Here is a 20,273-nt window from a genome sequence, read left to right on the forward strand (position 1 = left end):
TGGGACTTTTATATTATTATGGTTCACAACTAAGGATTTTTCTCAAGTCTCAGAAAAAAATGCTGGAATTAGAATATTAAATGTTGAAACTGTTCGGATTCTGAAGAACCTTAAAGACAGAGTGCATTTGTTGAGGGATGACCATGAACCTCTAGGGGTCGGGAGTGGAATGTTATCATTTGAACATGAAACAACCAGTCTCATGTGCTCTCTCGCTCTCTCTCTCCCTCTCTCTCTCCCTCCCTCCCTCTCTCCCTCTCTCTCTCCCTCCCTCCCTTCCTCCCTTCTTTCCTTCCTCCCTCTATCCTTCTTTGTCCCCTTCTTCCTTCTCACTCTCCTTGTCCCCCTTCTTTTCCCCACCACTCACCCACCCTCTCTATCTTTATCTCTGCCTCTCTCATCCACAGGATGAATACCAAAAGGGGCGGGTATCAAAACCCAGCAATTGGGATCCTTGGTTCAGTAGAGTCTCCTCAGCAGGACATCCGAGGGGTTCTTACTGTGGCCTCCACAACTCAACTCCTCAACCTGTTCAAGGTCATGGGGAGTTGCAATGGAAAACCCAATGTAGAACGTCATAACCTTGACTCATTTGCCCATCAAATACCTCCCACGTTACCACCCTTTTTCTCAATAGCTCAAGAAGAAGGCTCATCCTCAGTGCGCAGCTTGGAAACCACTTCTCCAAGGTAGACCATCCATTCCTCTCATTCTAGCTTCCCCTTCCATTAGCAGTGTTTGAAACTCAGAGCTTGAAAGAATAATCTTTCTCCTTCAACTACAGGCCAGTACTTAGAAACTCTCAGCCTGATTAACGGAGAATCCAGATGTTGGAGATGCTGTTGCAGCCTGTGATGTTTCTTTTTATTGGACTAGAAGTTAGGTTACTTTTCCTAGGATCTAGATGAACAGAAGCATGGGCTTAACTGAAGCAGTTCACTTCCAGAATGGTGCCCCTGTCGTTAACATATCTAAACCCAGGTTGTGCTTGTTGAGCACTATGTAGATGACGTCATGGTCAGGTTGACCAGGTTGACCAATGTGGGCTCAAGTTGGCAGAGTTGAAGAGCCAAAACCGCCATTGAAAACACATAAATCACTGCTATAAAAGATGTGCGCAGACAAGGTGGTCCATTGCTTTAAGTCACTAGGCATTGGGCCTCATCTATTATTTCCATAGTCTAAGGTGACCAGCCATACAGTGCAGGACTCCTAGAGAAAATTTGCAACTCTTTAAAGCCCAGTGCTGAGGTTTATGTTGTTCTGGTGAGAAAGCTTGGTTTTGTTCTCTCCTGGAAACTTCCATGTTGTACCCTACAGGTATTCTCTCAACAACGGAAAACTCCATGCTCCACAAATGCCTGGATGATCAGGAACCAAAGGCTGGATAGGCCTGAGACCTAAGATAAAGCCAAACATCACTAGCCTAAATAAATAAATAAATAAATAAATAAATAAATAAATAAATAAATAAAATGTTTCCTAATGATGTTTTCCTATACTCAATAGATAGGTGCCTAGTACAGTCCTCATCAGAGAGGCTTGCTCCAGTAGCTGATAGGAACAGACGCTGAAACCCACAGCCAAACATTAGTGAAAAAGAGAGACCAAGTTGAAGGTTTCTATCCAGTCCCTCCCCTTAGAGATCAGGAGCTCATACAAAGAAGGGAAGGAGGAATTATGGGAGCCATAGGGGTGGAGCACACTGGGAGAGCATGGCCTGCAGAATCAACTATGGGGCTTATGGGGTCTCACAGAGACTGTAGCAGCAAACACAGAGCCTGCATGGATCTGTGCTAGTTCTTCTGCATGCATGTGTGGCTGCTAGGTTGGTGTTTTGGGGGACTCCTGACAGTGGGAGTGGGGGTGACTCTTTTGCCTACTTTGGGGACCCTTTTTCCTTCTAGGGGGTTGCTTTGGCAAGCTTTAATGTAAATGTTTGTGCTTCATCTTATCTTCTTGTGCCATGTTTGGTTGACGTCCCTGGGAGGCCTGCTTTTTTTTCTGGGGGGAGATAGGGTGGGGAGGATAGAAGTGGATCTGAGAGGAGAGGGGAGGTATTGGGGGAACAGGGAGGAGTGGATGGAGAGGAAGCTGCAGTCCAGATGTGTTATATGAGAGAAGAATAAAACCTTTAAAATGCTGTGCCCCACTGTAGTCTCTCCACAGACCCAGGAGCTCAGTCTGGTTGTTCTGGCCTTTGAGGTTTAACTGCTCTATAAAACAGTTTTTTGTTTTTTGTTTTTGTTTTTTGTTTTTTAGGTCATCTACTTCTCAGGTCCCTATGAAGATGTCCTTTCTGCCCTTCTGACAATGTCTGGTCCTTTTTGTCATTGCAAACTGATTGTTTTCAGAGTTTGGAGAAAAAAATAATTTCATTAAAGGGGCTTTGGTTTCTCCATTTCAAAGGCAGGTATATCTGAGCAGGTTAAAGCAGGTATGCTGTTGCCTACTAAATGGCAATGTAGAACTGTTTCTTCCTGAAGGAAAGTCTTCCTCTAAAATAGATTTGACATATGTAAAGGCAAAAACGACTTTTAAAAAGCCCCGATTCTGCTTCTCCATTCTCACCTTTAGAAACATTTATTTCAGGCCTGCAGTAAAAACTCACTTTGTCCCCTAGCTTCCTATGTATACGTGGAGAGCCGTGAATCGAACCCTGTATGGTGTGGTCATATCTAACCTTGCCTTCCATTGAGGATTTTTCCTTTTAATCTCGTTTTATCTAAACATACTTGGCAAAGCTTCATACTGTCCAGATGTATCATTTCATAACTGGCTCGGTTAAGGGTTAGCAGTTGCCTATATAAAAGCACAGTCCTTTCATCTGTTAAACAAAACACCATTAAATCCCCAGCATGCATCCAGATGCTGAGGGCAGGGGAGGAGATGTGCCCTGTTGGGATTGAGGAGAGGAGACAGGTGAGCTGGCCTTCAGTTGTCCTCAAAGACACTTACGAGAGGGCAAAAACCGAAGATTAGTTTTAAGGAACCACCCACCTCACAGGTGGCCAAGTGGCACCAGGAAGTGGAAAGCAGCTAATAAAGAGCCAAAAGATGCTGTAGAATACAAAGGAAAATGTGGTCCATTTAAGCATGGGGTTTGTGAGGGTCTGGCCAGCGATGAGTTTATACACCCCATATGTTATCCACACAGTGCTAAGACAGAGAAATTAGATGCAGGGAAGTGATGTCAGCAGCTTCATTTCAGAAAAGCTGGAATGGAGAAGAGAAAACTGAACAGAGAGATTGCTGCAGGGTTCATACAGATATGGCTGACAAAACCCTGGGGTTTTGACAGCATGGTGTGAGGGCAGAGATGGGACCAGACAGCAGGACAGAGCTCCATTTCGTACTCTGGTTGATGAGTCACCTCAACTTTAAGCGCCATCTCCAGTACAGTTCTTGCCCTAAATGTCACAACTGTCACCTCAGATTGTCCATCTCTATAAGACACGCCAGTCTTCCCATGTTCCCAGCTCCCGCTTTCAGTGCCTGATAGGGGAAATGGAGCAACAGAAATAAGGCTGAAGTGCAGGGCTGTCTCATTATTTCCAAGGCTTGAATCTGCGCCCCCTTTCTGTTGCTCTAAATCCTCTTAAGATAGTGAGAAGTCAAGGAAAGCTGCAGCTTCTGACCGATCTTCTAGCTTCTGTCTCAGATGTCCTTGCGTGTCATACACATGATGGAGTGAATTCTTGTTGCCAGATACTTTTAGTGTTTGATGTGTGCACATGCATGTGTGTGGGTACATGTGCAAACCACAGCACATGTCAAAGGACATCAGGTGTCAGTCCTACCTTGTTTGAGACAGGGTCTCTTGTTTGCTATGGTGTGCATCAGGCTAACTAGCCTGCAAGCTCCCAGGGCTTCCTGTCTCAGCCTCCCTATGTCACCATAGGAGGGCTAGGATTACAGACACACAAGTCCATATTTGTATAGTTTCTGGAGATGGGGACTTATGTCTTCACAGTTGCCTAGCAGCTTGTTACCAACAGAGCCATCCCCCCGGACTCCTGTCCACTTCTTTTAAATGTTAGAAAATTTCCCAGAGTTGCATAAATCCCAGATCACATGGAGTGAGTCACATATCTGGTAGGGGTCAGAATTTTCATCATGCCACATTCTATAGTTTTCTTTTAGAATATGTTCAAAGAAAAGTAATTAGCATGTTCCCTTCATTCACATAGTAATGTTCTGTTCCAAAGAGATTAATGTCTAGAAGTAGATCATTTGAAAAAATGTTATCAAGAGATGTCAGAAACAGCAAAGATGGATCAAGTAATTGAAAACTGGCAAGTGCTGATCAAATTCCTCTTTCACGATAAGACACCGAAGTGTTTAGTATCAAAGATGTAATCTTTATAAACACAGAGCATAGAGTTGCTTCCATACCCTAGCTCTTGCAGTAAGAAGGATTCCATCTTAGTTAGGGTTTTACTGCTGTGAACAGACACCATGATCAAGGTGACTCTTATAAGGACAACATTTAATTGGGGCTGGCTTACAGGTTCAGAGGTTCAGTCCATTATCATCAAGGCGGGAGCATAGCAGAGCCCAGGCAGGCATGGTGCCAGGAGGAGCTGAGAGTTTTGCATCTTCATCTGAAGGCTACTAGTGGAAGACTGACTTCCAGACAGTTAGGACAGGGTATTAAGGCCCATGCCCACAGTGACACACCTACTCCAGCAAGGCCACACTTCCAAATAGTGCCCCTCCCTGGGCCAAGCCTATACAAACCATCACAGGTGCAAGCTCGAATTCTTTCTCTTTCTTCACCTGCCCCATGAGAACTGTGTGAGGATTCCTAAAGATGGTCATGTAGAGGCAAGAGCTTCCTTCCTAACATAAGCTGGAGATGGGCAGCATGAAATATCAATAATGCCATGAATTATGGAGATCTGGGGATGGCTAACCTAGCAGCTTACCCAAATCCAATGGCCAAGCTGGAGTGAAGCTCCAGCTCAGGAATCGTTAGGAAAAATAGATTCCTGGGTGAAAAAAGAAAGGCAGGATTGGGATCTTCTGCATTTCCTTTCCAGGTAGTCTGCCTGAATAACAGCTACTGAGTCACTAACACTGTAGTGGGTTGGGAGACAGAGGGAGTCTGACACGCATGCTCAGTATATTCATACAGCAAGCTGCTGTACGAATGCTATTCTCTTTGCGTGGCAGACTGAGCTTCGGACATGAAAATCCTTCTCCTCTCGGCACCTCATCCAGATGTTTACTCCATCAGTGATCTGCAGTTGAGGCTGATCCTTGGCGGCCATGGGGCACTCAAGGGCACTTCCCCTTTACTACTGAGTCTAACTATGGCCTGAGTTGTTTGCAGAAGGACAGGCATGCCTGAAGACAGTCTTGTTGCTGGGAGTTGGAGATCACAGCCTTCCACTCTGGGCTTGAATGTGACTATACAACTTACTGTCTTCAGTAGCTGGGTCTGGGCTTGGTAGTCAGACCCAGACTTACTGTCTTCCAAGGTTTAGCTTCCTACAGATACCCAGACAATTACAAGGCATTCTATGGGGCACAGTGGCAGGGGCAATATATTACATGTGTGCCCAACAGAAGGGTTCCTGCTGGGAATAAAGATTTTGGTATTCTCTTTCTCCATTGTCTTACTGATCAGACAAAAGGTCAGTTGTGTCTTTGAATATAATGGTCCACATGCTGAATGAACACAAGGATGGATATGAGTGATGGAGGCAAGTCCTCATTCCCACGGGCCATGCTTGATATTTCAGAGAAAGAGCGACCATTATGAGGAGAAAAATGGCTAAAACCTCAGGTGAGCCAGCCTGTAACTGCTGGGTTTAGAGCATCAGAAAAAGAGCTTTCTCTTCTGCCAGTTAGCAAGATGGTCAAGTTTGTGGGGAACAAACAAGTTGGAGCAGATAGTAAACAGCAAGTTGGTGGATATAAGCAAGCCATGGCCATGCTGAGCAGGAGAGCAGGCAGAGTCAAGGGGAGACAGCTCGGGAGAGGGGTGCAGTGTGAGCCCTGGTCAGTGCCTGGGGCATGTGGGATCATCTGGTCAAGTTTCCTGCCTTAATAAGTTTTAATTCATGGAGGGCATTGTATCCACAGACTGTGTTGTCTCCCTTTCCAAAAACCTCTTGGCCCTTGACCCTGGTCTCTGCCTATGCATTTCCCTTCTGGCCTCCCCCTCTCATTAATCCGGCCTGTGAGCACTGACCATTCTGTATGTCAAGCCTCATAGTCACTTGTGAAACACATGGTAGAGACTTATACTTCACTGCCCAAATTCATTTACACCTCTCAAGGCAAGGACGAAGAAAAAACACAGTCAGGGTGGAAACATATCTTAGAGACCTGTTGTCGGGGTTTAAATAAGAATGGCTCCCATAGGTTCATATATTTGAATGTTTAGTCACCAGGGAGCGGAACTGTTTGATAGGATTAGAAGGATTAAAAGATGTGGCCTTGGGGTAGGTTTGGAGGTTTCAAATGCCAGTATCTCCGTATGGATGTAGAACTCTCAGCTATGGCTCCAGCACCATGTCAGCTTGCCATGCTCCCTGACATGGTGATAACGGACTAAACCTCTGAAATTGTAAGTGAGCCACTAGTTAAGTGCTTGATAAGAATCGCCTTGGTCTTGGCACCTCTTCACAGCAATGGAACAGTGACTAATGCACCTACTATCACACTGTGCTTTTTTCTGGAGCCAGGATGCCACATGGGCTTATGGTTCATATCTGTGAGCCCATGGAACCCTTCCTTACAGTCAGGACACATGCAACAGAAAGCCTGTGGGTGGCCGCAGGACGGATCCCTCCTCAGCCACAGAGTGCCCACTTGTATTCTGTGGTTTTATGCAAAACACACACGGAGGGCAGAAGCGTGCTAGCGAACAAACCATGTGGGTAATCCATCTCATCTTGGATTTCACGCCTGATAAATGCCCAACAAACGCGGCACCCATCGTCATTCTCTGAGGAGTGCCACTTTGCCAAGGGGCTCTCAGCTTACAGTCACGCCCAACTTCCTTGAGGAAGTGTGTGTCTGTCTGGAGTGACAGGCTGGGAAGCCTGGAGAAGGAAAAGAGGCAGCATTGCCACACCTTCAGCCCCGCCCAGAGCATTCTTCTAGGCGGCAAACAGTGGACAGTGTTGGATGACTAGAAACATGGAGAGAGATCACAAGACAAATCATATACCTGTCAATCATAGAGCTGTGTTCTATGCTCATGTCATTACACAACATCTTAAAAACGATTCTACTATCGGACTCCAATTATCTTAAAAACAGAAAAACAAAATCTCACCAAAGCTACTGTGCAACATGAGTGACCAGCAGTAGCCATTCAGCTGTAAAGTAAGTATCATCTCCTTTGTAAGGAGACAGAATCCACAAGGACCTGACCAACGCAGGATTTGACAAATAAAGATAAAACCCGCAGAGGCATGCCGATAACTGCTGCTCACACACGAGCTGGGTGGGAGGCACACAGGTGACAACTCGTGCTATTTTTAAAATAAAGTATTTCAGGGACATAACAGAGAAATAAGAAACGGAAGTGAGGGCTGAGGCCCAGTGGGTGGTGTGCAGGAATGGAGATGTCGTGGTGCTGGCTGCGGACAGCAAAGGGCCAGGTTATACCTTCAGACCGCTGTGTCCCACAGTGTGGCTTTGTGGCCTACAGTTAAAGCCACACTTTGTATCCATATTTAGAAACAAACGAACAAACAAAAAAATCCTTTGCAGAGCGATTCCAAGTGGATGCCCTATTTCTGCAAGAACTCGAAGAAGCATCCTACAAACGAATGTGCTACTAAAGAAAAGCTACTGTGTTTGATCTACACTGGGACCAGATGTTACTATCCAGCTCCAGTTCAGGATGCACACACCACAGGGAGTAAGCGGCCAGTGGGGCAAATGGGTGGAGTAGAAAGAAGCTGTCCCTGGCAGAGCCGCTCAAATTTTAAATCTTGAAAGGGGCAGCAGACACAGCAAAAGTCAGAATCAGCTGCCTTTGCCTTTTCCCAGGACCCCACAGAGAAGGACAATGTGCTGGCCATCTTGCCAAGTGCAAACAGTCAGCTGGGAAAGTCACCATCTACTCATGAAGGGGGAAAACAGGCGTGCTAAAACTAGGAAATGAGACTAATAGGTCGCTGGTATAGAGAGTTTAATTCTGGCGCAGGTCTTGCCTGTGAGACGATAGCTGAAATATCAAAATGCTTTAGGGCACGTTGGTTTCCCCATCAAAACATTGAAAGGGTGACCTTTGGGAATGACTGACTCTTGCAGTGACTTGTGAGTACCTTAAAAGCCTTCACAGGATACCTGATACAGCGTTCACTATTTCTTGACAGTTTTATATGTACCTAATGTATTTAGTTCATTTTGTGGCTATATTTTTTTTTATTTAAAATTTCAATAGTGCTTAAAACCTACAAAATGTCTCATTTTTTCCCCCAAACCTACCTAATCTTTTCTATATAAAAAGCATAACATTCCTGTATTTCCCCCTATAGAACCTTCTGGGGTGAACCCCAGAGATGGTCCAAAGACAGGCTTCTCCTCAGGGAAGGGTACCTGGCCCAGAAGGCTCATGCGTTCCCCAATCCCACTGGTTTAAATGTTTAAAAGTCATTAAGTCTCCAGCAAGCTCCACACAATCCTGAGAAATTCATTTTCTTTTCCCTTCCGGTTCCGGGGAAAGAAATGGCTCCTTCGTGTTGCTTTTATTTCCTAGACTCTCACCTGCACAGTATTCAGGGGCAGCCTCTGGGGAGTCTCGACAATGTAAGTGCTACAGTTACTCCTGACGATCCACTTGATAAGACTGAGGTCAGCAAAGCACCCTTCTGGGTGTGTCTGAATATGGGCACAGCAGCCAGTAAGAGGCTGCAACCCAGATAGAAGTCAGCTGGTGAAATCCATTGAGTTTCATTCTCACATCCCCCCAGCAACCCTGGCCAAAGTTCAGGATGTATTTCTCCCAGGGGAAATATAGAGGAGTTGGATTCATTATCTGAAAGTGTCATCTGGTAGTGAAGCTTGCTTTTTTTTTTTTTTTTTTTTTTTTTTAATTTCCCAAAGTATCTTCTACAATTAAAATTCATGACTGATGCTTACCTGAATCCAAGCTGGGTAGTCAGGACGGCAGCCCTTTACAAAAGGCCATGATACCTCTGGGTGAGAAGAGATCGTGGATTGTGACACCCCTGAAAGTTACTCGAACCAAGAGATTCTTGGATGCCTGCCTCTCTACTGATCAGGGAAACTGGGACATACAGCAGCAGCTTGGCTTCCATGAGAGTCCATCTGAGCTGGCCCTTCCTTCCTGCTGTTCACTAGTTTATGGAGAGCTTCACAGGATAGGAAAGGCTTGGCTGCCTTAAAGCACTTAATCATCAAAGCATGCGATGCTTATACAATCAACTTGGGAACGGGTTGACACAGCCATGACTTACACGTGTATAACTCACAAGTAAGAGGCCTGGTGTGAGTGTCAGCTACGCCAACTAGCAAAGAGGCCCAACACATGGCCATACAGCAAGTTGTTTATTCTTTTAAAATACTTGTCTATGTCTATATAAATTATAAACTACTAAAGCCTAAGAGAACCTAACATTCACACGTTGAAGGTGGCATCTACAACTGACATTGGTTGGCCTGACTCGCAGAAACCTGTGATGTTGCGAAGCAAGCCGGCTGATGTGACAGGTGAGCTGTGCCATTCACTGCAGGGGAAGAACCACAGGCGGTTCCATGAGGGACACATGCAGGTACCTGAAACGAGAGCACAGCCAGCTCAGCCCTGGGCCCAGGATGCCAGTTAGGCTACAGAAAGCCACCAGCAGTCTGAGGGGTCAGAAGGAAGCCAGCTGACAATAATTGTCAAATGCTGGTAAACTGTGATCCTAGCTAGATCTCTCTAAGTTTCTTTTCTTGATTTAGCAAGCAACCTTGTTTTCCAACCTAACAGAGGATAAAATTTTTTCTATTTTTTTTTCTTGTTCTGATTCCACAACAACCCAGAAAGCAAAGAAGGGAGAGTGCCCACTTACTTCGAAGCCTTGTACTTCTCCCTGATTGCTTGCTGCGGTCGATGGGGTATACTGAGGCATGCTTTATGCAGCTCACTCAGGCAAGGCACAATCTCATTTAATGAATAGCCCGTAAATGCAGCAAGTGTTTCTGGCTAATTGAAACGAAAAGGAAATTTTGCTTCACGTAACTTTATAAGAGGTGAGAAATTGGAACATAACTGGTTATGAAGTGAAGGGAATTTAATTTTTGGTGAGCAAGTATATCCATCTAGAAAGATCCATAACCTCTTCCTTTAGAAACTTTACACTAGCAAAAACAGCCCGAGTTCTAAACTGGCAAGTGTATAGCCATAACCCTCAGTGGAGAGGCAGACCACTCTTCTTGTTCCTTTGTGGGTGGGGCTTTCACTGATGTTTAATGAATTTGCATAGAATATGAGAGATTCCTAGTCAAAAGACAACCCTTGGTAGGAGGAGAAAACCAATTCCTAAAAAGTTCTCCTCTGACCTACATCTCTCTGTCTCTGTCTCTCTCTCCCTCTGTCTCTCTTTCTCCCTCCCCCTCCTTCCTTCCTCCCCCTCCCCCTCTCACACGTGTGCATGCACATACACGAAAATACACTTTAAAAAACATTTATCTACTATCATAAGAAATAAAAGTGGATGCCCCACTTCTTTTAGCATTCCAGAGAATATTTAGAATAAAATGAAGGAATCTGTTTCTGATCTTGCTGCCTTCTGAAGCAAGAAACATTAACAGCTATGTTCTTTGAGAGCTTCTATCAGTCCTTGGTGAACTCGGAGGGGTTTTGTTGTTGTTGTCACAGAAGGTGAATGCTATTAATGTTTATTTCATTGAGATCTCCTTGTGAAGTCCAGATTGGACTTGGACTCACAATCCTCCTGCCTCCACCTCAAAGGCACTTATAATATAGGTGTGCACCACCCTAGCTACCTAGGATCAAATTTTGCCTGGCATGACCAATGGCTAAAGCTCAAAGCCCTCTGTGCAAATTGTTGGGCACTGAGCTTTCCAGGCCTTTCCTGGCATCACCTTGACTCCATACTATCTTTGTTTCCCACAGAGCAAAGCCATGGCATCAAAGCCATGGTGACTGGTCTAGACGACTCGGAAACAAGCTGTGGTCTGCTGTCATGACAACCAGTTACCATGGGGAAAAAAAACTTTTCCTCATAAGACTTGTGCCCATTCTGAACCTTGAACTCACTGAACAGATTTTGTATGAACCTTAAATGTATTGTACCTAGGAAGAAGACAGAACCTTACCCAGAAGTGTCTGTTCACAATATAGTTTGCCAGGCAGTAAGCTGCTGCAGCTACCAAGGAAGGAAGGTACTTCAAGAATGGGTCAGCTTCCAGAAGGCTCAGTTCTGCAACATACTAAGCACAAGAGAGAAAATCTCAGTGGAGTAAGAAATTTGAGGAAGGTCCAATTTGACTAAAATTGTCTGTAAGCCTGGAATTACCAAAGTCACCAATTGGTGCCTTATTTTCATTCCATTAGGACCAAATAACCAGCCTAAAACTTAAGCCAGGCAGATTTCCTAGTTCCATAGTTGCCCTGACTGTCCTTCCACAGACTAATGTTTGTGTGGTGATGATGTTCCAATGCCCTAGCTCACCCACATAGCATATAGGATAGGTTACTTTTCCTTTCTTATGCTAGTAGATCAGGCTTTGTGGTGGTCAGCTAAGGGAGTATTGAGCTCACATCTCAAATACAACAAGCCATTAGGCAGAAGGGAAAGATGCAACCATGGTAAAGCTAGTAATGGCTAGGCAAATTGATACAGTTCTCAAGCTCAAGCAATGTCAGAACAATGCAGGGAAATTTCTGTGGTCATCTTTATTACTCTTTGAATAAATAGCGTGTGCATCGCAGATACCCTATGGCAAGCTCATTGGTCAAGCCAGAATGTTAATAATTTCAACTAAAGATCTCTAAGCCAAAATGGCTGCAAATTTCATAATGCTTCATTTCTTAAAGAATTAGAGAAAGATTCAAACAAAACTCAGTCACATTCACTTTGCTACTGCTTGCCCATGGTCTGTATCTTTCGAGGGAGCAGTTACCAAGCTCTACTCTCTTCGATAGTTGGGAGTTACATGACTGTGACCTGCCCAAGTACCATCAACAGCAATGTCTTGTGAACAAGCGTCATGTTTTTTAGAGATAATTGCCTTTCATCTCTACAGAGATGAAAACTTGGCGGGGGTGGGGGGCAGATGTGGAGGATGGTTGAGAAGGTGGCTGTCCCTGGGAGTCCTGTGGCAAACCTTGGCCAAATTCTCAGTCCTGATGCACACTCCTTGCCGCCTTAAGTACTGAAGAAGAAACTGGTTGGTGGTTGGAACGGTCAGATCAAATGCCAGAACTTTCAGTAGCAGATGCTCCATCCTTAGCAGCTGCCGCTTTGTGTACGTATCGTCAGTGATGTAGACAAACTCATCCACATCGGGCGGATAAATCTCTTCATATTTTCTGGGGAAAATAAAGAGTTATCAGGAGGAACATTTGGGACACTTGCCTCTAGCTCCTGTTCTCTCGGATGGCCCTGAGAGCTTATTCACTTTATACTCCCATGTCCACAGAACTGTCAGAGAACTGCGTGGGGCTACAAAACATATTGTGAGCTTTTTCTCAGTCCAAGAGAGTATTACAAGGACATGTGATACTAACTGCCGGGAATCATGGCAGGTTGAGGACTTTGAAACACTGAGTAAGTCTGAAGGACACAAACTTCAGTTGGATCCCTGTTGATTGAATAGATATGGGGTCACTTTTTGAGAAGAATGTTAGGATTAAACCAATAACAGGAAAAAAAAATCCCAAAGCTTTGGTGGCTTTAGCTTTGTGTGTGTGTGGTGTTTTTTTCTGAAGATCATATGCAACTATTCAACTTCATTAATTAGCAAAGGGTAGTGAATAGCCAAGAGAAAAATAACAATATAATTTCATTATTGTTTTTCTTTCCCTTTGCTTTCTTTATAGCCAGACCCACCCCCACCCCACATTAACAACTAAGACATCTAGGCTAGAAGAATAGAAACTACCACTCAGCAATAGATCACTTAAGCCAGGTTAGCCACAACCCATATCTCTTTCCCCATTCAATTAGGAGTTGTTAGAAGTCACTGACAGGATCTGGAACCAGCTTAACCATTCATCCACCAAACAAAATGAACAAGCCGTGAGACTCAGTGCTATTTGGCAGTACCACGGTGCTTATGAAAACCAAAGCTCTCTAAATACAATTTTTGCTTGTCTTAAAATTCATCCAAGATACTAGAGGGCAGGACAGAGTTCCATCTTGAATCTCAGCTGATGACTGCTTCAGTTGTGACAGTGAACCCTTTTCTACAAATTTCAAACATCTGACCTGGAGAGTAAGCGTGTGGGCAAGATTCATTTCCTCGGTTAATCTGTGAAGATTAGGGTCTCTTATTAAAAGAGCACCGGATCATTTTAATTGTAGGCATTACAATTCTTCCATAAATGGAGGGGGAGGGTAAATCAAGTGTTTTTGACAGATGGCATTTCACAAGCTGAAAGAACGCTTACGAAGCCAGGAGAATAGCTGCTGTCCCGACAAGCTGCAATTTCCCTCTCAGAACAGACATGCAGGAAAGAAACCTGTCCAGGAAGTTGACAGCCAAGTACAGGGTCTCTGTGCGAAGTTTATATTCTTCCCCAACCTCCACCAGCCAGTCCACCAGGATGGCGCGCATGCCCTCCGTGATGTCCGGCTGCTTCCTCATGTAGTGGGCCTTGGGTCTGTGTCTTACCTGGTGGAGGAAAGAGTGTGGTTCTTCACATGGTCGCACTAGCAAAGACCCGCTCCCTGGGATTGTTCCTGTTTTGTGGAGAAATCTCAGAAACCAAGACTAGGAGGATTTTGATTCCCGGCCAAATAAACCCTTATCACACAATAAGGAGGAAACATGAGATTCTGGCTTTGTCATGGAATGAACTGGTATGAAGCAGGAGGGAAAACATTGATAATGTGTTATTTTTGAGTACTTAATGCAGATACTTGAAACCATATAGAAAGCATGTATGTATTTGATACTTGGTATTATGACATCAAATTGGGTATCCCTTGTCCCAAGTACTTGGGCTCAGAGTCACTCATTCATTCATTCTTCCTTTTTTCTTTCTTTCTTTCCTTCTTTCCTTCTCTTTTCTTTTATAGATTTCTTATGTTTTAAAGATCTCACATTGATGCCACTTGTTAATAGCCATGGCCAAGAGCTTGTAATATGAAGGCAGGTCTTATCGTCTAGAGACTGAACCCAGGGTTGGGAAACTCACTTCAGCTTCTCGCAGGTAGCGATGAATCTCCTCTGCATATTCCGTTACGTTGATGACATCTGAACCAAAATCTGTTGTTTCCTCTGACTGGGCGTGAGTGGTGGAGTCAACCAGCATTGGGGAAACTGCAGAGGTTCAATGTGGTCAGGTAAATCATTTCACTAAAGGCTCACCACATGCACTCACCCTCACAGGAAGCTGTGAACAGTCATCACTTCATGTCTCTGATGCCAGCTACTCCACTAGAACACGGTGGAGGGCTCTGAGCACAGGGCACCAGCAGCCCTAGGGGAGCCACCAGCTACTCCACTAGAACACGGTGGAGGGCTCTGAGCAAAGGGCACCAGCAGCCCTAGGGGAGCCAGGTTACCTGTGTTGAAATCCAGCAGGAAGTGGAGATCTGACTTGAGCATGCTGGTGTCTACTTCATACACATCCTCAAATACGATGCCCTCTCTCCCTGGGCAGCTGTCTCTGTCCCCCTGTTCAGGATCATCCATGTAGATATCAAATCCATGCTTGGCTGGCTCATTGACCCCATGGTCAGGGAGCACTTTCTTTCCAGCTGCAGGGAAGACATTTTCTGACCCAGAAAAGCATCTGATTGTTGTGATCTCCTTAAAAACAAAACAAAACACCAGTTAAGCCTCCAGTAGGGCACCATCCACTGTGAGTAATATGAGGCCACGTCGCTCAGACCAGCAGCTTGGGAAAGCGAATGCAAATTCTAAGTAGGAGTATCTAAGCTGGCCATCTAATTCCAAATACAGACGTCTGAGAATATAACTTCCCCTTTCATTTTGTTCACGTCTGTCCTATGGGAAGAGTTCTGCTTAAGATTCATCATCTTCCTTACATGGATATTAAAGAGAATCCGTGACTATAAAAGCAAGAAGAGCCATGATGCACTTAGAAAACTGATTAGTTACAATGCAAGAGGACAATTGCAATTTGCCCTTTCCACCCAGAGCATTGCTGTGTTTTCTAAGAACTCTTGATACATAGCGATTGAATCCCTCTAGTCCTCTGCTTAAATATCTAACTCTCCATTGCAGGTGCCTGTGAAGTTTCCGTTTCCTTCCCAGGGAAACTTCAGGACTTCAGAACTCTATGCTACAGAAATGCTCTTCCATGGTAAGAAAATACTTTTGCATAACAATATCCTTACTCTTAGAGAAATTTTATCAGATCATTTCTTTTCTTTACTCTTACAGCAAGAACAACAAAACAATGGTGGCCCTGTCACAGTGAACATTCACAACTCACAACAAAGGAAAGTCATGCATGGAAGCCAGGGGAGCCAGGACAGCCTTAAGCTGGGCCTTGGCTCCTACAGACACCATTGTCATCCACTGTGAACATCTTGCTTGTACTTATCTTGGTATTTATTGGATGCCACGTTCCAGTTCATTCATCACTCCATGAATTTACTTTACATTGAGCAAGTTAAACTTGCACTCAGTAAGAAAGACAATTTGTGATAAAATGTTAGGGGAAAAAAAATCTCAAGAGACAAGTTACAACCAGCCATGACGCATATGACTCAGGTTACTACTGAGAACTAACTCTCTCTCTCTCTCTCTCTCTCTCTCTCTCTCTCTCTCTCTCTCTCTCTCTGTGTGTGTGTGTGTGTGTGTGTGTGTGTGTGTGTGTGTGTGTGTGTGGTATGTCTGTGTGCCATGGACAAGGCACTGAGGAGAGGCAATGTGCAGTATAACACATCTAGAGAGAACTGATCCCCAAACTGAGCAAGAAGAAATTATTTCAAAGAAGGAAGAATGGTCAATTATGTGAAAGGTGCCAATATTTCAAGAAAGAAAGAAGGAAAAAAAAAAAACCTGAGCAAGAGAAGACCCAGAAACAGAGAGTGTCCAGTCAACAAACCCACTGTGCTCCCTTGGCCAGGCATATCACTCTTATAGACAATAGGAATACCATAGAGGTGTCATCCCACATTGTCACCTTGGTGGAATGCAGATCCTATTGAGATCTCCGATTTCCAAGAACTCTTGGTGTAACTGGGGCAGCAGCTGCACAGAGCTGTGTGGCTGAATGAGTTTGAAGGTGGGAAGTACTTATCACACATCTGTACGTGCTTGGGTTTGATCCCAAAGAGGAGAGAAATTGGAGAAAGAAAAGTTGTTGGAGAGGCACCCTGAAAGCCAAGAGGCCATGAGGTGCTTCACACGGGTGCAAGAGATGGGACAAGGCAGTCACAGAACAGGAAGGGAATGGCACAGGGGAGTAGTAAGGTGAACCAACCTGTAATGCCAGCACTAGGAAGGCTGGGGAAGGAGGTTCCTGAATTTGAGGCCATCTAGAGCTACATAACAGGTCTAAGTCAGCTTTGCTAGACTCCCCCTACTTCCTGGAATGAGGAGAAAGAAAGAAGGTTCGAGCTACGGCACTCTTTTAAGAAATCGGGTAGTCGTCTTATTTCTTATTCTGAAGGAGCAGGAGTTATGGAAGATTCTGGGGTCAGGCAGCAAGATGATTTCAGGGATAAAGACACTTGCTGCCAAGTGTGACCTGAGTTCAAACCCTGGAAGGAGCTTCCAAACTTGTCCTCTGATCTCCACATGAATGCCTTGGCAATGCATGCTCACAGACATACAACATGCATGTATGGTTGTACATACACAGTAATAAAAAAAATCAAATCATTTTAAAACCAAAATGCAAACAGATGAACAAATTTAAAAAAAAAAAAAAAAAAAAAAGGAATGGGGAGTCAGGTTGCAGAGGGTGTGGTGGTGTGTAGAGGGGCCACCAAGCAGTGGCTCCAGGCAGCACAGGCATATGAAACAAGATCGTTTAGTACAAACATCGGTTCCAATTCAGGCTGTAAGAGCTAAACATTGCTAATCAAGTTCTATTTAAAATACTTTCACTTAACTTGACTCCAAACAGTAAAAGGATCATTTTGGGTATTTCTAACATCCGTGGATCAAATCCTAACAAAAGGCAGTGGACTTGAAAGCAGTGGCCTCTGAAGGAGCCTCTACCAGAAAATTTGGTACTTCCGGACTGGACTCATGTAAGCACTGGGTTCCATAGACTTGTAATACAGAATTGAAGCATCATGATGAGGGCTTGTCTAGTAGTAGGTTCAGAGGAGACTATTTTCTATCTCAAAAAAAAAAATTGTTGCAGATTCAGATTTCTCCTCTTAAATGTCTGAATTTCTGTCCTCAATGGAAGATCCTAGTTAGTTTGGAGTAGACAAGTAAGTAAATATCTCAATGTCCATTCCTGGTCTGTAGTGGTGGAGCTGTGTGCTCTAGAAGCAACCTTTATTTTATAAAGTAAGCTGGTGTGTCCTGTTATGCACAGTGTGTCCACTGAACCCAGCACTAGCTCTCCCCAATTACTCGGTGGCGGCCTAGCTCCTACTGAACACCTTTCTGGCCCAGAGCATCTCCAAGGCTATAGTACAGTGTAATTGTATTCTTTTTGACTGGCCCTTGAGTCACATAACCCAAACAGTCCCTACACTTATGTTCTTCATGGGAGAGGCCACACACACATATGCATACATGTGTACACACGTACACTACCACAGCAAGCCTTCTTTGTCCATAGCATTTTTCCCCAGTGTTTCTGACACACAGGCACAGGTGCATGAGTGTGTAGACACACATACACACACACACACACACACACACACTGCCACAGCAAGCCTTCCTTCTCCACAGCATCTTTCCAGGTGTTTCTGACACACACACACACATAGGTGCATGTGTGAGTGGAAACACACATACATATGCACACAGATGCACACTGCCACAGCAAACCTTCTCCATAGCATCTTTCCCAGAGTTTCTGACACACACACGTGCACACAGGTGTACACACACATATGCACACACACACACAACACAAGTACACACACACTGCCACAGCAAGCTTCTTTCTCAGCAGCATCTTTCCTGATGTTACACACATGCACGCCCGCGTGCACGCACATGCATACTGCCACAGCGAGCCTTCTCCGTGGCATATTTCCTGGTGCTCCTGGGTCATTACCTGGCCACAGGCCCTCCTGTACTGCTCATTTTCAGTCAACACCCCTAGCACGGTTCTCTGTGGGGGATCCTGGCCAAGCTGAGCTCGGGTGAGCATCTGACAAGCATCAGGACCTTGGCCCACTGGAGGCAGAGCGACTCCACTCTTGGAGCTGTGGCGACGCATTGCCTAACAAGCCACAGCCTGCTGCTATCCAGGAAAGAGAAGGAGACACAGTTAGTTTACCTCTTAACCTGGGGACCCAGAAATGCAGAGAACTCTGGAAAAAAAAAAGAGTGCCAAGCCCCAGAGTCATTACCAATGTCTCAACTTCCCAACAAACGTTAAGGTCCCAAGTGACAGCTTAGGCATCAGAGCAACCAAATCAGAACCAAACAATGGTTGAATGGGCTTTAATATGACCCCAGGCTGAAGGTTGCAGAGAGAGCCTAGCCAAACTCTACACTGGGATTTTAGGGGAGGGGGAAGCAAAACTTACGATTCCTGATCCCCCTCCCCCTCCCCCTTCTTGATCTGGGACTAAATCTAGGATCCCTGACTGGGGACAGGTGAGTCCCCTTCCCAAGTGATGAGCCAGTGCTTCTCTCCAGAAGTAAGGCCCCCAAACCTGCTTGGGAACCCACAGCTGGCCCTGCTTCTCAGGTTCTTCTCTGTCTGGGCGATTAGCAAGCGTACCCCGGCCGGGCCGGGGCGGGCGGGGCCGTGCGCAGAGGGAGGGGACCTGGAGTGGAGAGATTCCAGAGTCGCCGGTTCCAGCGGCCTTGGCTAGTGCGCTCCCCATGGAGGACTTTCGATCCAGCCGCGTCTGTTGAACCAGCCAATCAGCGGCCACCCCGAGCCCAGCCGAGCCGCTTCCATGCCAACCGCGGCGGGCGTGCGCCGGGTCCTCATCGCCCTAGCGACCGCTCACCTGCAGCGTTGCCCGCTGATGCTCGGCCCCCGGGGTGCTGCGGGGCGCGGCCAACCGCGCAGCCCGGGGTCCTGAGCCGCAAAGCCAGGCGTGCCAGGCGTGCCAGGCGCACTGAACCGCACCGCACCGCACGTCGCCACTCGCGCCCCTCTGGTCGGCGTCACCAGGGAGGGCGGACAGCGGCCTGCTCACGGTGGCCGCCCTAAAAGGGACTGTTCCCCAGGAGCCGGTTCCCCCAACAGCCACGAACCCCTCCCGCCAACGTCTCCTGCGCGGCCCGCTCCCGAGAACCCTGGCTCGGGAGAGCGACGCGGAGCCCTCGGGCTGCGGCCGCGGCGCCCTCCTGGCCGGCCCGAGGGCGCGGCTCGCTCCCTTTCCCCATCTCCTTCTCCAGGACGCCTGCCCTGCGGGCTCCCGACCCTGGGCAGCGGCGGGCAGGGCCACATCTTAGCCTTCCAGGATGGTTAGGCGCCAGACTTGCAGCAAAAGGAGCTGGGAGAGATTTGGGGCCTGTAGCGTAACTCGAGGTGCTCCAGCCACCCATGAGAGGTCTTCCCCTTGGGCACCCACTGTTGCAGGGAAGAGGAAGGAACGCGGGGAGCCTCTGGGGGTTGCATGTTGAGGGGGCATAAGGAGAGATTCTGAGCTGAGGTCATTGCTCTGGTGACCTGGCCACTTGTGAAGGAAGAGTCCCAGGACTGGGAGTGGGAATGTGGTTCAACCAGAAAGAGGGGTCTAAAAAGGCAAGGCAATTCTTAAATCCTGGAAACCCCAGCACTTGCGGAGGTGACAGGCAATCAGCAAACTGAGTTGCATAAGTGGCTAACTTTTTTTTGAAAAATAATGAAAATATGTACACACATGCGTGTACTCGCATATATGTGAACACCGGATGTATTATGTATATGCATATATATCAGTATATTCGTGTATATGCATACATGTATATATATATATATATGTATATACATATAGGTA

The 20,273-nt window shown here is 45.9% G+C and overlaps 1 protein-coding gene across 12 annotated transcripts; it reads right to left on the minus strand.

Moving 5' to 3' along the window:
- Positions 1–9,520: 9,520 nt before the first annotated feature.
- Positions 9,521–19,589, minus strand: Ccna1 (cyclin A1). Of its 12 annotated transcripts, none has more exons than XM_076932389.1 (9): positions 19,296–19,588; positions 18,386–18,574; positions 14,730–14,976; positions 14,360–14,484; positions 13,610–13,833; positions 12,325–12,529; positions 11,314–11,427; positions 10,044–10,177; positions 9,521–9,765 (listed from the first exon to the last, which is right to left on the minus strand). In XM_076932389.1, exons 2-9 carry the CDS (start codon positions 18,548–18,550, stop codon positions 9,714–9,716), a joined length of 1,266 nt encoding a protein of 421 aa, XP_076788504.1. In that variant the 5' UTR covers positions 18,551–18,574; positions 19,296–19,588; the 3' UTR covers positions 9,521–9,713. The 12 variants fall into 12 exon arrangements, with proteins under 12 accessions (XP_076788504.1, XP_076788511.1, XP_076788506.1 ...); XM_076932396.1 differs by having other exon boundaries at positions 13,682–13,833; positions 19,296–19,580; XM_076932391.1 differs by having other exon boundaries at positions 18,386–18,571; positions 19,296–19,395.
- Between the last annotated feature and the right edge of the window lie 684 nt (positions 19,590–20,273).

Source organism: Arvicanthis niloticus, chromosome 4, assembly GCF_011762505.2.
Source record: "Arvicanthis niloticus isolate mArvNil1 chromosome 4, mArvNil1.pat.X, whole genome shotgun sequence".
Taxonomy (NCBI): Eukaryota; Metazoa; Chordata; class Mammalia; order Rodentia; family Muridae; genus Arvicanthis; species Arvicanthis niloticus.

What these genes read in the sequence shown, in the direction of transcription:
- Ccna1 (XM_076932389.1), bottom strand. Translation starts at nt 18,550, where the DNA reads ATGCGTCGCCACAGCTCCAAGAGTGGAGTCGCTCTGCCTCCAGTGGGC. An exon ending in ACAGGAGGGCCTGTGGCCAG is followed by an intron (nt 14,977 to 18,385) that starts GTAATGACCCAG and finishes TTTGTTTTTAAG; the next exon opens with GAGATCACAACAATCAGATG. An exon ending in GCTACCTGCGAGAAGCTGAA is followed by an intron (nt 13,834 to 14,359) that starts GTGAGTTTCCCA and finishes TTCCTCCACCAG; the next exon opens with GTAAGACACAGACCCAAGGC.